Source organism: Temnothorax americanus, unplaced genomic scaffold (assembly GCF_048541705.1).
Source record: "Temnothorax americanus isolate GAGA-0224 unplaced genomic scaffold, ASM4854170v1 Scaffold117, whole genome shotgun sequence".
Classification (NCBI taxonomy): Eukaryota; Metazoa; Arthropoda; class Insecta; order Hymenoptera; family Formicidae; genus Temnothorax; species Temnothorax americanus.
The window spans coordinates 340752-356695 of record NW_027509250.1 but is presented as its reverse complement, the minus strand read 5'-3'; the positions used below and the strand labels follow the sequence as shown (position 1 = coordinate 356695).

The following is a 15944-nucleotide window of genomic DNA, read 5'->3' as shown; positions in this document are numbered from 1 at the left end:
AACGTAACAGTAAGGTTTCGACCAATCGCGTTGCTCGATTCGGCCGTCTGTAACCTTAGAAGTAAGAATTGAGCAACGCGATTGGTCGAAACCTTACTGTTACGTTCTACGAAAAGTGTGTGTGTGCCCTGCCTAAAGTCCCGAACACACACTTTTTCGTAACAGTAACAATAAAGTTTCGACCAATCGCGTTGCTCGATTCGGGAACGTATGGCCGTACCGCCGTATCTATAACGTTAGAAAACTTAAAAAAAACTTAAAATTAAAAAGAAGGACTTTTACTACGTTTACGCGAGCGTTACTTCTGTATTAACTTACGATAATTTAACCGTTTACGCGGAGTAAATTATCGTAAGTTACTACAAAATCCCGTTTACGCGAAGGAAAATCCCGTTTACGCGAACGAATTATCGTAAGTTACTACAGAAGTAAGGCCCCGGACACACACTTTTTCGTAACAGTAACAGTAGGATTTCGACCAATCGCGTTACTCGATTGGTCGAAATCCTACTGTTACTGTTACGAAAAAGTGTGTGTCCGGGGCTCAACGCTCGCGTAAACGTAGTAAATTCTGACGATACTACGTTTACGCGAGCGTTACTTCTGTAGTAACTTACGATATATCACTCGTTTACGCGGAATAAATTATCGTAAGTTACTACAAAATCCCGTTTACGCGAAGGAAAATCCCGTTTACGCGAAGGAATTATCGTAAGTTATTACAGAAGTAACGCTCGCGTAAACGTAGTAATCGATAGAGATGGCAAACGCATTTATCGACTATTACTACGTTTACGCGAGCGTTACTTCTGTAGTAACTTACGATAATTCGTTCGCGTAAACGGGATTTTCCTTCGCGTAAACGGGATTTTGTAGTAACTTACGATAATTTACTCCGCGTAAACGGGTAAATTATCGTAAGTTACTACAGAAGTTAACGCTCGCGTAAACGTAGTAAATGTTTCCTTTGTTTCCTATTACTATTGGTATTCATATTCATGCTGCATACGCGTATGCAAGAGGAGCATAAAATTATATAGTACATACATGCGACTCGACTTTACATCGCATGTATTTATTAGAATTGACAAAATAATTGTATGTAGTACATATTGGAAAATGACGAAAGTCGGTAAATGTGTTCAAGCACTTGCGTGGGTAGCGCAAAAGTAGATGGACGCATGGTTAAGGAGAGCCTAGACATAAGTTTGGTGTGAGTCATGAGGCCTGTTGCATTTTGAGGATGCAAGAGGTCGTCATGGCGACGCCGGAGGAGCGAGCTGTTAGAAGTGTTTAGAACGGAGTTCGAGCGGACGTCTCCACGTGGCTTTCCCCGGTAACAACCTGTCAGTCGCCGCAAATATTGTGCGCAGTATATTGATTTGAACAATCGGTCAAATGATTATTTCGTAGGATAGAAAAAAAATTTCCATTATCAAACGGTTGACGCGACGCCTAAGGTCCGTCTCCTCGTATAGAGAACTTCGTTTCTAATTTTCCCAAGCCCAGGAACTTGACAGTGAATAAAATTAAATTTACAAATAACTGTTTTGTTGAAATTTATTGTAATTTATTAAAATGACAAATGCAATAGTACGATTTTGTCATTCTCTATACAGAGGCAGTTATACTCCGAAAGTCCGCATGTCCGCTTTCAGCGTACAGGCGCAGGTATTAGCCAAATGCCTCATCATCCAATTAGTGGGATCCTTCGTTCACACGCCTAGCACTTAATACTGTGACGCGCATGAATGGATTAACGAGATTCCCATTGTTCCTATTTAGCGAAACTACTGCCAAGGGAATGGGCTTGGAAAAATTAGCGGGGAAAAAAGACCCTGTTGAGCTTGACTCTAGTCGGGCACTGTAATTTGGCATCCTATTTACCACTTGCGTATACGCTTATCAAATAATGCATACGCGACGGAAAACCACATGTGACATCTGCCACGTATAAAACGGGAACATGCGCTCATAACTGTCGTTTGCGTACTTTCTTACGCTTACAAGGAACTAGTGACGTTCGGAGTAAACAGAGTCGCATTAAATCGAAGGAAACAAGTAAATAATCAACTGCATTTATTTAAGTAACTTTTCTACCGATACCTAAGATAAATAACAAAAGGCGCGACAAGTAACGAGAGACGGGAATTAATCAGATCGCTCGGCGATACGAGTAGACGTGATGTACACACAAGTATCTTTTTTAATTTATTATGTTACACGTTCACAGTAAGAGAAAAAAACAATGTCCCTTTCCATTATACTGTCCCTGTGCCAGTATAAGTACAACATGAATGTCCATCGAAAAGAAAAGATGTAAGAGTTCTATCGCTTGCACTCGTCTTTCTGATCATTCCATGTTGTATCAGCACCCGTGTTAAAATGTTCTCGGCATGATAAAACCTTGGCAAAAATTAATACCCGCGAACGATACGCGCGTTCATAGGGCGTACGAGGATCTGGATCACCTCGCGCTTCTCACCGGTTCTTTGGATTCTAATCGCGAAATCCTCTCAGCGATCCTTTCTCGATTGTCGGAGAAGACTCGCGGCTCAAAGTTCCGCCGGGAAAGCATTACCGGTGGGCATTACGATGGCACTTTAACCAGTGATGAAAAAAAATCGTCACGAGGACGATTCGATCGGTGATCGTATATCTCGATCGCGAACGAGTTTTTCCTTTTCCGTTACTTCGCTATCACACTAATAACTTTGGGAGGGGCTTCGATCCGTGAAGAAGTTCTTCAGGATGAAAACCTGCCCCACGGCGATGAGCAGGATGCAGACGGTCTCCATTACCGACCACCAGAGCACTCGCTCATTTAGCTCCTCCGCGCGTTTGCGACCTTGAGCTTCCCGCAGACGATGATGTGTCTGATAGTCCAGGATGCTAATTAGATTTTTGTGCACCTCTTGCGCAGAAGACTCCATCTGCAAAAAGAACCAAGCCGCATTAGCAATCACCAATTTTCATTTACGTGTACTATAAAAGATTCTATCATGGCATATCACCTGAGTCATAACTGTAACATGTTCTCCGAGACCAGGAAGCGGCAGTTCGTCGCCCACTTGGAAATCCATATACACCAGCTTGTGCGAGTATGTAGAAAACTCATTGCTGAAGCAAGCCTTGTAAATTCCTGACATGGTTGGTATAAAGGAGTGTGAATCAAATTGCGTTTTTACTTGACTATAGATAATCTCTTTATTTGGAGCTTCTAAAGTCACATCTACATCATACTGGCCACCTGTAACCACCTGAAAAGTATAAAAGTATACTCGTTACAAACAAGTTACTTTAAAACATGCAAAGTTCTTCTTGCATATAAAGCATCTATAAGTCAATAAAAGAACATCTAAACTAAAAGAAAAGTTGCAGTATCAATAAAAGTACTACTGCTTTTCACTAACAAATGTTTTCTAGAATGGAGCATAGGGCACACATATGTTTTAATTATATTTCTCCTCTTCTCGCTGTAAGATGCGAGTACAAGAACAGCGTGACTAAAACAGACCTATTTATCACACAAAATTTTATATTCTTTGAATACAATTTGAAATAATATTATTCCTATTATCTCTTATGTTGTTAATCGCGTTATTTGCGCCACTTCTCATTCGTCTCATTGAACCTGAAGCTACGCAGGCGAAGGAGGGCGACTGGCGGCGCATACTGCGCTGGAGTATGGCCTCGGATATGTCACGATGCGAGCGATAATAGCAACGTGTTATCGCGACGCGGGCAAATATAGCATTATCGAGGACCAGCGTCCAACGGTTTTACGCACCTGAAACTCCAGCGTAGACGAAACGTTCTTCTCGATCTCCTGGTAAAAACACTCTTTGGCATTGTCGGCTAGCTCGAAGGTTAACTCGACGCCGCCCGTAAGCAGGAGTGCGCCGAGTAGCGAGACGAGCAATAACCAGACCGACCAGCAATCCATTCTTGGTTGGTTTTTCGTTTGTTCGTCGACGACGCTCACGCGGCTGTCGCGTCACTGATCCGCGCACTGCGCGCACATTTAAGACCAGCCTCGAAACTGAAGAAAATTCGGACGAGAACGCGCGACCGTTTTCTACTTCTTTTCCCGACGGCACCCCAACGATCTCTCGCAAACAAGCTATTTTAACGTGGCCGGATGTCGCGATGTCGCGCTCGCGCGCGACGTAGCCACCGTTTCGGCGCGCATGGCGCGCAGCTGCGCCTGCGGAAGTGACTAAAGTGACTACGTTCACGTCAGACCTCATTGCATTGAGTGCGCGCGCGCGAGCGTTTAATTCGCTTTGTTTGGCTTGTCTCTGTCTGCAATGTCGAAGTCGGAATAAATTGACATAAATATATATAATTCAAACAGCAAGCATGAACAAAATCAAGACATAAAGGGATCATAAAGCAAAGGCCGAACTTCCTCGATGTCGGTAATGTCAACATTTCTAATCCTGTTTTCTATGTCATATATCTTTATCTGTCCTTGGGCCGGTATCACAGTTTCCGATTAACATGATTCTCCGATTAAACTCACTCTGCATCTCTTTCTAACTATCCCCCTGGGGTGCGTTCAGATTTCTCATTCTGAGGGTGAGGGTAGGGTGGACCGGGAGTGGGCGGAGCTACTGTCGGGTGGCCTCGGTAGGCTGGAGAATCTGAACGCACCTAGGGGCCGTATGAAGGCGCCACACAAACAAAACGTCTAACAACAAATACCTAACCTTAATGGATCGCCAAGGAATTGTAGCATTGGCTGTAACTATGAGCAATAATTTTTTACAAGAGATAATGGAAAGTGATAGTGACAGCAGTAATGATAGTGATGCCTCTGACGATGAGTTGGATATGCGAATACATTTGCAGTTGCGAGGACCCCAACGTAAACCTGCAAGAATTTTAGATTATATAGAACGTACAATCCCACAATTTCATCATGAACAGTTCAGACAGCATTTTCGCATGACACCTACAACGTACAATCGACTCGAACAGAGATTGGCACCAACTTTGCAAGGAAATATTGGTGTGAAACCTCCCATTCCAGTCAGGAAGCAATTGCTTGCAACCCTTTGGTTGCTGGCTACACCAGATTCCTACAGGTAAGTTTCTCTTAAAATATTTTTTTAAAGAGACAGTGAAAACTATGTAATTACAGGTTTTAAAGTGTATTATGTTGATATGTGATTTACGACCAAGAAAATTAGAACTATGTGAGTATGAAGTATGAACCTTGCCTGTAAATAAATATATTTGTTTCAGGTCTGTAGGGGAAAGATTTGATATGGGCAAAAGCTCACTAAGTGTCAGTTTTATGAGAGTTGTACAAGCCTTGAACGACATCGCTGGAGATGTCGTACAGTGGCCAAGAGGAGACAGATTAGCAACAGTGAAAGAGAAATTTCAGAGGTTGTCAGTGCTACCTGACATAATTGGAGCTGTGGATGGTACTCACATTTCCATAAAGCAGCCACATGTAAGTTTTTTAGTTTAAAATACAATGCAAATATTTATTTTGTTGAGTTTCTCCAATATTCTAATCATAATATGATTTTATGCGTAAAATTTGTTGAGCAGGTTTGAAATTAAAATAAACATTATCTCTGAATACCGGATATGCTTAAACTTGCCATGATTTTTTTTCAGAAAGACTCTCTGTCCTACAAGACGTACAAGAAAAACTATGCTGTTATACTTCAGGCTATATGCGACTCTGAGTTGGTGTTTCTGGATTGCTTTACCGGTTACCCAGGATCTGTCGGTGATATAAGGGTGTTCAGGAATTCTGATCTTTGGTCAGAAGTGCAGAGGGATAGACAGTTATATTTCCCTAACGAGGAATACATCATTGGTGACAAAGCTTACCCTGTCTTGCGTTGGTGTATTTCTGCTTTTCGTGATCGTGGTAATCTTACAGCGGTGAGTACGTACGAATGAGTCCCAGTTACGCACAGAACAAATCGGACACAGCAGGTTAAATTAATCGGACATAATAAGAAACGGACAAATAACGGTTGGAATCGGACACAGGGCCAATCGGACACAATTTCTATCGACGAGGTGAAACGAACTTCGCTTCGTGCGGAAAGTTGTAAACCTATATGTAACTGTACAGTTATAGACCTTGTCAATGATTTAGGGCCGGTTGTTCCAACCTATTGGTAAGCTACCTAGTAGTTAAATCATATATCTATCTTTGTCTAATGTAAAGAATAAACAAAGACATATATATGATTTAACTATTAGGTAGTTTACCAACAGGTTGGAACAATCGACCTTTAAAGCACCGGTCGATATGTGTAGATCTCGATTTGCGTAGAAAATTACAAACCCATGTGAAATTGTGTCCGATTAGCATTGTATCCGATTCTAACCGCTATGGGTTCTTATTGTGTCCGATTCATCAACCTGCTGTGTCCGAATTATTTTGTGCGCAACTGAGATTTCCCGGTACACCGTACGCACATACTTTCTTTGGATCTTCGGTGCTTGTATCTATACAATCATATTAGTTTTTCATTTTTTAGTCTTTCTCACATGGTAAACATTTTTAAATTTTTTTGCTGCATGTCCAAACCATGAAATTATCAGGACATTTTTCTTTGCAGGCTCAAAAAAGATTCAACGACATACTGTCTAAAGTTAGGCAAGTCATTGAACGGGCTTTTGCATTGTTGAAAGGAAGATTTCGGAGGCTGAAGTATCTAGACATGAATAGAACGGACATGATCCCTTTTGTGATAATTGCTTGCACAGTTCTTCACAACATCTGCCTCGAAAAACTTGATGAAAACATAGAAGAATACATCATAGAAGGCCAGGAAAATGAAGTCCATGCTGTTCAAGACCTAGTGGCAGATGAAGATGATGCTGGTGGTGTGGCAAAAAGGAATTATCTCGCAACGCTTGTTTAGTTTAGTATAGTCATGTAACACTTCTAATCATGTATTATTTTGTCAGTAAACAAGGTTTCTTGATGGAAACTAAAGTAATTGAATCAAAGCATAAATATTTGTTATAGAACTGTATTTATTCTCAATCATGTCATTTTACTTAGAAAATATATATCCTTAGAACTTATATATTTAAAATTATATATTACAAAAAATATATATATCCTTAACATAACTCAAAGTGTTTCTCAGTCTTTAATCATTAAATCATACTAAATACCTGAATTGACAACATATGCAAAGAATCTAATAACCCCAATAATACTTGAGGTAGCATCAATCACAAAAAAATGTAACTCCTATATCTTTTGTATGATAATTAATATCCTACATTCTTACTATTAAATCATGTCTAAATTCTTTTATACTTTTAACATAAAAATATAGGAGGTACATAAGAGCTGACAATATTTAAAAGAAATCTTAAAAATATTTGAGGTAAGACCATCCTTAAAAAATCAAACTCTTCTATAATTATATACAATTAATTTCACACAATTATGTGAGTTTGATTTTTTACAACTTAAGAGACAAGTACTTAAACTATTAAAGATTAATATAAAAAAAAAATACTACTAAATAATAATAAGAATAATATTAAGAGTAAATGCAAATTAGGAACAAAACAAAAATTGCACAATAAACGGAAATCATCTCAGACTAGCTCGAGAACTGTATCAAATAACGAAATCATACATTAATTTAATCTTTGGTCATAGACCTTCTTGGTCTCTCTAGTAGCCAACGGAAGTGTCAAGTGCTTCAATAATATGGAACTCCACAATAAAAAATAAGAGAGGAATTAAAGAAAGTAATGCACATTGTCAAAACAGAGAAAAACTATACACCACTTACAACTCCTATAACTTCTCTAGGAGTCGGTTCATTGCACTTTGATAAACCTCAATGGCACGATCCTGTCGCTCCATACGCTCAGTGTGCCTCTTCTGTTGCGCCTCTTCTTTTTTCTTAGATTCCTCTGTTCTTATGGTAAGTAGCCTTTCAATGTTTCTTTCAGTAATACTTTTCTTTTTTTTAGATTTAGGAGTAGAAATACATCCATTTTCACTGTCGCCTTCACTGCTGCCTATGAGTACAGAAGATGCACTTGAACAGTTCTGAGTATCAAATTCATTACGCCTCTTTAGTGTTGAAGCTATGGACACAGGCTTCACAGCTGGCTTATCGCCAAGAACATCATCCATTTCGTTATAAAACTTGCATGTAGCAACTGGAAGACCACTGCCCTTCTCATTCTGATCCTTAGCTTTTACATAGTGTTTTCTGAGGTCCTTAAATTTGTCTTCACATTGCTGTCCGGTATAGTTCCAGAATGGGTTCTCTTTTTTTAACTTGCTAGCTATCATTTCCCAGACTTTTTTGTTAGTAATGGTAGTGCTCTTGAAATAGCTCTCATGTCCTTTCCATTCGTCAATGAGAGTTTTAACGGCATAATCATCCTTCCATGACGCTGCACCTGTGGCAAAAAAAAGAATTGGTAATGAATAAAGCAGACAAAGTGCATAAGAAGAAAAAAATTACAATATAAAAAAATGCGTATGTTTACCTTTCTTGCTAGAGATGTTAACTGTTGACTTTTTATTTTCTTCAGAATTTACAACAGGCTGTTCATCGAACAACAGTTCTGTTTCTGGCACTGAAGTCTCACCTGTTTACCAATAAATATATTATTTGAGAAATAATTAAGTTATTAAATCAGAAAATAATTAAAAACAACTAGTTGTATTTCTTATATCGATCCAGCTGGCCAAGTTTATTAATATTCAATTCACTATTTAATTAAAATTTATTATTTAATATATTAATTGAATATCAATAAACTTGGCCAGCTGGGTCGCATAAGAAATACAACTAATATATTATGTATCTTTAAAGATTCGTCGAATAAAATAGTCTCACATACAATATTTAGTAAAACAGAAGTTACTAAAACCAATAACTTGCCTGAGGAATTTATTTCAACACGCAGATTGAAAGATGCTAGATTTTCAGGTGTTAAATCAAGGTACACCGGACAATTATCTGTTGAAATAAAAGAAAAATAAATCATTTGAAGATTGACAAAGAATTGCATAAGTCCACCGTACAAGCTACGTTACGTTAAGTACGTAACGAATTTCTTTGTACGTTGACATAAACTTGGACTTATGTCGAATGTGGCCCAGATGAAGAAACCATTCACCATAACCTCCTGTTGTTCAGAACGTTAATAAAATCACATCAGTAAATAACTTACCATCATCGTTCCATACGACCAGTTTATTATTCTCAATAAGTGGAGAACCATTCTCCGTGACCAGGAGCTTACGATTCATATTGTAAAATTAAGCACCCTTCCCCTCACTTCAGAGTTCAGTTTGCTATTCGCGCACTTTTCTTTCGACGGCAAAATCTACCCGCCGGCACCCTGTGTCAGAGACAGAGTGCTTTCTCCCCTCACCCGGGTGTGTTGGCGAGGAATCTGAACGATACACTCGGACGCCACCTGGGTGAAATAGAAAGAATCTGAACGGCGCTTGGGTGGCTTGGGGCACCCGGGTGGAGAATCTGAACGCACCCCTAGAAAGAGACGAAGAGTGAGTTTAATCGGAGAATCTAGGGAGAATCACGTTAATCGGAGACTGTGATACCGGCCCCTCGTCTAACGAGAGGCATCTGTCCTTGTTTCGATTGCTGCGTCATCTCTCGCTACACGCAATATCAACCCGAATGTGCTTTTGCACATATAAAAGTTTATTTAAACTAATCTTTTTTTAATTAAAGTAATTTAAATCGACCTGACTGGCAATATATATAACGTCTTTCCGATATGAACATTGAAAAACTGTGAGCCAACTTGGTTTGTCGGATTCACACAGCACTTTTTTCAGATCAATATCGAGACATTATTAATTTTGACCATAATTTTGGTCCGTTAATGTAATTTCTAAATTAAATAGTTTTTAATTTTATTGCGAAAAATATTACCCCAGCCAGGGTTTGAACCTGGAACCTCCCGTATACCGTGCGGGTGTCGTACCAATTCGACCACTGGGGCTGTGGTAATATTTATCGCAATAACAACTGTAAGATGGAGCACCGATTACTAGGTCGACGGTGTATAATAAACAGAATAATAAATTTCTTTCGCCAGTACATAGAATAACGATTAAAGTAATTTAAATCGACCTGACTGGCAATATATATAACGTCTTTCCGATATGAACATTGAAAAATTACTTTAATTGTTATTCTATATACTGGCGAAAGAAATTTATTATTCTGTTTATTATACACCGTCGACCTAGTAATCGGTGCTCCATCTTACAGTTGTTATTGCGATAAATATTACCACAGCCCCAGTGGTCGAATTGGTACGACACCCGCACGGTATACGGGAGGTTCCAGGTTCAAACCCTGGCTGGGGTAATATTTTTCGCAATAAAATTAAAAACTATTTAATTTAGATTAAAGGAAAAGAGGCAGTAAGAGCCGGCGCGGTAAATAGGGCGCAAGTTATATATATTTTTCTTATCGTCAATACATAAAAAAGTGCGTTCTGAGACAGATAGATCTCCTGATGTGCAACCTGAAGAAGCGGCGTCCTTTTTCACGATACCGTACATTCCGCATATTAACGACCAATATAAAAACATCTTAAAAAATCACAAGTTGAGGCTATCATATTATAGCCTGAATAAAATGCAGAATTGTATTAAAACACATAAGGACGCCCTTCCGAAATTTGCACATAGCAACGTAGTATATAAGATTAACTGTAGGGACTGTGATGCTTCTTACGTGGGTCAGACCGGTAGGCAACTACAAACCAGAATTAAAGAACATCAGGCCCACATAAGAAGGAACACAACCAGTCGCTCGGTAATCACAGAGCATAGATTAGAGTCTGGTCATGATTTCGAGTGGAATGCGGTGGAAATTTTGGACAGCGAACCATATATCAATAAACGGTTAATATCTGAAATGATATGTATAAAAAGACAGAAGAATGGTCTGAATATGCAGACGGACACCGAGGATTTACCCGAAAACTATCTCGATGTAATCGAGGGACTTCCAAAAATTTGAGAGCCCCTCGTTTCACGCTTTATTTATTATATTATTGTGAATTTGTATTATACATATATTACCGTATTACAAGGTCTTTGACTGACATCACCGTTATTTGTTTTGCAACGAATATTCTTATACATCGATCTCTCAACTGACATTACCGCTATTTGTTTGTTACCGAATTCTTATACATCGATCTTTTAACCTCGAGACAAGCGAAACATATTAGATCGGTCATTACCTCTTGAAACATTGTCGAGACAGTTTGCGTCCGTTATCTGTGCGCTGTACCGTTCTACGATCAAGTATTATCTCTCGAAACAATGCCAAGATAACTTGCGTCTGTTGTCTACCGTTTTGTGCGCTATACCGTTCACGATTTCATTGTAAGTAACTTCAGTTTTATATCGATGTAAACCGTGAATCAGTGTGTCGCTCCGTATGTACGCAGGTATCGCGCAACATATAATGAAGTACCAAATGCATCAGCATAGTCCTCCTAGCCTTCCAACTGGGGAGAGACTCAAGGTTGCTTGCCTATGGAGTAGCGCACACACACCGGAATGACCGCATGGAAAAAGGAACGTGCAACGTGCGAGTATACAATAGCCCAATGACCGCGTTACAATATAGTTTTTAATTTTACACGTTTTTAATTTATTGCGCTGAAGATGACCACAAAAAATGGTCGAAACGTTCGCGAATTTTTTATTTTATTTTTTATGTATTGACGATAAGAAAAATATATATAACTTGCGCCCTATTTACCGCGCCGGCTCTTACTGCCTCTTTTCCTTTAATCGATTTAATCACGAGAGCCTTATAATTTTTAATTCTTATTTAATTTAGAAATTACATTAACGGACCAAAATTATGGTCAAAATTAATAATGTCTCGATATTGATCTGAAAAAAGTGCTGTGTGAATCCGACAAACCAAGTTGGCTCACAGTTTTTCAATGTTCATATCGGAAAGACGTTATATATATTGCCAGTCAGGTCGATTTAAATTACTTTAATTGTTATTCTATATACTGGCGAAAGAAATTTATTATTCTAATCTTTTTTTCTAGGCGTTGAATCTTAGTTCTATTTACACAATATTGTTCCTACATGTTGTCCCTAGGTCATGCCGGTCTAATTTTGTGGATATTGATTGTGGAATTTTTGTACAGAGCAAATATTGTTGTCACGTTTACCAAAAATTTACAAAAATATTAATTTTTTTTTGTTTTCGATATAAATTTGACCCCCATGACCTAGATTTTGATGCGTACTTTAATTCTAGACAAGAAATTTGCATTTCTATAAAGCCAATTAAAAGATTAGTGCTAAAAAAAAGCCGGTATTACAGACGGCTTTAGGATCCCCTTAACTCCTTGATAAGCACAATTCTGTCAAAATATGCGATGACAGTCGCTCACGAATTGTAAGCGCATCAAGAAAACCAATCGGCATCGCGAAAAAGTGACAATAAACTTCACTATACTATTACGAATAGTAGAATTTGTGTGTACATCTCCTTAGAGCTTTAATGCATGTACACGCAAGTATTTTAACAACAGTATTTTAAAAAGTTCGGGTACTACTATTACAATAACATCCTCGAGACCAAATCAAGTAAAAAAAATCCTGTATTACTTTTTCCTCCGACAATCGAGATATCATAAGCTATATAAATATTGAAGAAGTTATCAAGTTCCTCGAATATCTAAAAAAGTATTAGACAAATAAAAAAAATATTTTAGACAAAAGTTGTTGAAATTAATTAGTAGAAAAAGATGATACAATAAAAATAGGGGTTTTTATTTAAAAATTTTTGATTGATTTTTTTTTATAAGATTTAACGCTTTTTAACAACTGACTTGGTTCGTTTTCGCCATCCAACGAAGAATAAATCATGGATATTCACATATATACAATTTTACATTTTAATAGTCGAATGCTCTCATGTAAGATGTGACTCCGGATGGCTTTGTCATTTACCATCGAGAAAAATTCCCGGCGCGTAGGGGAGACCGGGGCTAACTCGACACCGGGGCAAACTTGACACTAGGCTTTTTGCCAATTTAAATCTATCGTAGAAACTTGCCTTTCCTACTGTAAATGCGTCTTTATGTGCCAGTATTATCTTATCAACGGAGTTTGGTAACATTCTGAGTTATAGTGTAATTTTTAACGCGACATAAGCGTTTTTGATAGTGAAAAGTAATTTTTCTGATCTCTCGAAAATGGTCTACTCTTTCATCGAGCTTTCAGGCAAAACTAAGCGACATACAGCAAAATTTCCTTAAGCAATTTTGTACCTGAAGGAACGCTCTAAATGTGTACCATTAAATTTGCTTGAAAATTTTAATTAATTGTTGAAAATTGCCTTTGAAAAAATTGTGTCGAGTTAGCCCCGGTCTCCCCTACTTTTTTACTTTTTTACTTTTAATTTATTGCGCGACTCTATGTAATTATATAATTTTTATCGGCTGAAGAAAACACTGGTGTGTTCGAAACGTCCCCGTCGTATATACAATATGTATGTATTATTAAATGTACTTTTAATTTGACATCTACTGTTGTGCTCGATTGTTAGCCTTTATTCCTATTTTAAAAAATTTAACTTGAGCCCTACTGCCCAAGCAGCAGACAGTGTTTTTTAAATGTTTTTAAAATATTTATTTTTCATTAATTATACATTGTGTACAATTCATTGTAAAAATAATATTTATTTAATGTTTATTAAATATTTTTATTTTACATTGATTATTTATTTGAAAGTGATTTAGAAAAAATTTTTAGTTTATTTGACGTTTATTTAATATTTCTTTTACATTAATAATTTATTTGCAATAATAATTTTTAAAAACATTTATTTAACATTTATTTGATATTAATTTAATATTTATTTTACGTTAATTATTTATTTGCAATAATAATATAAAAAAAATATTTATTTAATATTTATCTAATATATATTTATATTTAATTTTTACTTTAAATATTATTTTATATTAATTATTTAATTGTAAGAAATGTTTTAATCGAATTTTTCTGTTGTTGTTTTACTTTATAAATTATGTGCTGTTCCGTAAAAAATTTCCGGCGCCATAGGACCCATAAGATTTTTTATATCACACGTGCGTGGAAAGTGGCCCATTACGCGTGCGCCATCTGTGCGACAAATAGCCAATTCCCCACGCGAGAAATTCCCCATTTAAACCCGTGCAGGAATGAAATATTTCCGCACGCAACTTGTTACACAAATAACTATTACCACTTTAAAGATATGTTGTAGACAAGTACAGGTAAGAAGGAAGCGTCAGAGTCAGAGGATCGTCACTTGTCCATTCGATCATCAAAGTCAAGCAACGTGAGCGGGGTACTCTACTCGGATGGGTGACCAGAGAGCAATTTTTTCAGATGGACGCGCGGTTGTACGCACACGTAATATATTGTTACGCCCGTGCTGTTCGCCTGTACCGTGCGCTCATGTGGGTCGCCCCGTAGCGAGAAGTTGCGGGTCGCCTTAGCGACGGTTGATTATTTATAATTACGCTTGTCAGATTTGGCTCTAAACTTCGTATCTTACGGACGTGACTCGTTGTATCTAAGCAATAAATCCGTTCTTTATAATAATAGAAAGTTCCTTTATTCCCGGTGACGGGGAAGCGCGGCGCGTTCGGGAGTGTGGTGATAGTGTGAGTGTGACAAACGCGCGGCGAGTGTAACATTTTTGGGGGCTTGTCCGGGATCGGACGAGCGAGAGATACGATACGAGCGACGAGCGACGATACGACGGTCATGTCCAGCACAAGGAAGCGGCTGAGGGAAGCGACTCCGTAGTCGGGCGCTACGGAGCGTCGGTGGAAGTTGTGACTCTCCAGGCCGTCATACAAGAGATCCGCCAGATGCGCGAGGAACACGCACGTAGGGAGCGCGATTATGCGGAGACGTTCCGCCGCCAGGAGGAGGAGCTCTGCCGTCTCCGCGGGATTATCTCCAACACAGAGCTAAGTCCTTCTATTAATAGAGCGTCCGGGGACTCGAAGGCGCGAGATGCGAGCGGCGCGGAAACGCGAAATGCGTACACGGGAGAGAGAGCCACGGTCGCGAGAGCCGCGGTCGCGAGCGGCGCGGAGGTACGGTCGGTGCGCGTGGGTGAAAGTGTCGCGGTCGCGAGTGAGCTTGGATACAAGCTGAAACCCGACACGTATGACGGAACCGTCTCATTGCACGAATATTTCTCGCAATTAAATTTAATCGCGCGGGCGAATAATTGGGATGACGCTACCAAAACGATCGCGTTGGCTTCGAGCCTGAGGGGGAAAGCGCGCTCAGTTTCAGAGATGGTTGAGGACGTCGAACGACTGGATTTCGCTGAGCTCAAAGCAAAGCTTGAGCTGCGTTTCGGGGAGGGACGACAATCGCAGAATAGCTATGTCGCGTTCACGAATCGTAAGCAGAAATTTGGGGAAGATTTGGCTACTCTTGGTTCCGAAATCGACAGACTAAGGTAAATGCACCTATTTGCGTCCATGTAAGAGTTATAGCAGAATAAAAGACCAATAAACGAGTATAATCTAATCCAATTTGATTAAAAATCATTACTGATTGAAAAATATATATTTCTTTATGGAAAAAAGCTTTTGTTTTGACAAATTGCTACATATTGCACCGGAAAATTCTAAAATTACGCGAAGGTATCATTGTACGTCGTTGCGTCCGCCTGATTAGTTTTCGAACGCATTCGCGTCCATTGCGTTGCCCCCTTTGCGTCAGGACGCAAACTAGTAGGACGATTTGACTGCACTATTTTGCGTCCGTCATGGTTATGGATAAAACGAATATGTATTGGATGTTTTCGGTCGCAAATAGAAACAGAATGTGTAGGGCCCCCATTTGCGTCCGCTCTTCAGAGGTTATGGTGGACTTGAATTAT

At 38.8% G+C, this 15944-nt stretch overlaps 4 protein-coding genes and 1 long non-coding RNA gene across 7 annotated transcripts in view; 3 read left to right on the top strand and 2 right to left on the bottom strand.

The window, feature by feature from the left end:
- Positions 1-2062: 2062 nt before the first annotated feature.
- Positions 2063-4153, bottom strand: LOC143908827 (transmembrane emp24 domain-containing protein 7). Its single transcript, XM_077426640.1, has 3 exons — positions 3791-4153; positions 3015-3260; positions 2063-2933 (listed from the first exon to the last, which is right to left on the bottom strand). The coding sequence occupies exons 1-3, from the start codon at positions 3944-3946 to the stop codon at positions 2706-2708; spliced, it is 630 nt and encodes a 209-aa protein (XP_077282766.1). The 5' UTR covers positions 3947-4153; the 3' UTR covers positions 2063-2705.
- Positions 4154-4541: 388 nt separating this feature from the next.
- On the top strand, positions 4542-7068 carry LOC143908823 (uncharacterized). The gene is made up of 4 exons (XM_077426635.1): positions 4542-5090; positions 5251-5464; positions 5635-5907; positions 6597-7068. The coding sequence occupies exons 1-4, from the start codon at positions 4717-4719 to the stop codon at positions 6900-6902; spliced, it is 1167 nt and encodes a 388-aa protein (XP_077282761.1). The 5' UTR covers positions 4542-4716; the 3' UTR covers positions 6903-7068.
- A 68-nt stretch (positions 7069-7136) lies between these two features.
- On the bottom strand, positions 7137-9516 carry LOC143908825 (uncharacterized). The gene is made up of 4 exons (XM_077426638.1): positions 9199-9516; positions 8907-8984; positions 8509-8610; positions 7137-8418 (listed from the first exon to the last, which is right to left on the bottom strand). The coding sequence occupies exons 1-4, from the start codon at positions 9275-9277 to the stop codon at positions 7802-7804; spliced, it is 876 nt and encodes a 291-aa protein (XP_077282764.1). The 5' UTR covers positions 9278-9516; the 3' UTR covers positions 7137-7801.
- A 1736-nt stretch (positions 9517-11252) lies between these two features.
- On the top strand, positions 11253-11691 carry LOC143908828 (uncharacterized). Its single transcript, XR_013260263.1, has 2 exons — positions 11253-11401; positions 11467-11691. It is a non-coding gene; the product is annotated as an uncharacterized LOC143908828 (long non-coding RNA).
- A 2403-nt stretch (positions 11692-14094) lies between these two features.
- LOC143908826 (uncharacterized) overlaps positions 14095-15944 on the top strand; it is a 72462-nt gene continuing 70612 nt past the window's right edge. The window contains exon 1 of one of the 3 annotated variants that reach the window (XM_077426639.1): positions 14095-15518. In XM_077426639.1, the coding sequence (XP_077282765.1) occupies positions 14914-15518 (605 nt within the window). In that variant the 5' untranslated portion in view covers positions 14095-14913. The remainder of the gene's footprint in view (positions 15519-15944) is intronic. The other 2 variants (XR_013260262.1, XR_013260261.1) reach the window with 2 other exon arrangements.

Excerpts from the sequence above, each read along its gene's own strand:
- LOC143908827 (XM_077426640.1), bottom strand. The coding sequence starts at position 3,946 with ATGGATTGCTGGTCGGTCTGGTTATTGCTCGTCTCGCTACTCGGCGCA. Across the intron at positions 3,261-3,790 it reads CGTCTACGCTGGAGTTTCAG|GTGGTTACAGGTGGCCAGTA; the intron begins GTGCGTAAAACC and ends TATACTTTTCAG. Across the intron at positions 2,934-3,014 it reads ATGTTACAGTTATGACTCAG|ATGGAGTCTTCTGCGCAAGA; the intron begins GTGATATGCCAT and ends TTCTTTTTGCAG.
- LOC143908823 (XM_077426635.1), top strand. The coding sequence starts at position 4,717 with ATGGATCGCCAAGGAATTGTAGCATTGGCTGTAACTATGAGCAATAAT. Across the intron at positions 5,091-5,250 it reads GCTACACCAGATTCCTACAG|GTCTGTAGGGGAAAGATTTG; the intron begins GTAAGTTTCTCT and ends TATTTGTTTCAG. Across the intron at positions 5,908-6,596 it reads ATCGTGGTAATCTTACAGCG|GCTCAAAAAAGATTCAACGA; the intron begins GTGAGTACGTAC and ends TTTTCTTTGCAG.
- LOC143908825 (XM_077426638.1), bottom strand. The coding sequence starts at position 9,277 with ATGAATCGTAAGCTCCTGGTCACGGAGAATGGTTCTCCACTTATTGAG. Across the intron at positions 8,985-9,198 it reads GGTCGTATGGAACGATGATG|ATAATTGTCCGGTGTACCTT; the intron begins GTAAGTTATTTA and ends TTATTTCAACAG. Across the intron at positions 8,611-8,906 it reads TGTTGAAATAAATTCCTCAG|GTGAGACTTCAGTGCCAGAA; the intron begins GCAAGTTATTGG and ends ATTGGTAAACAG.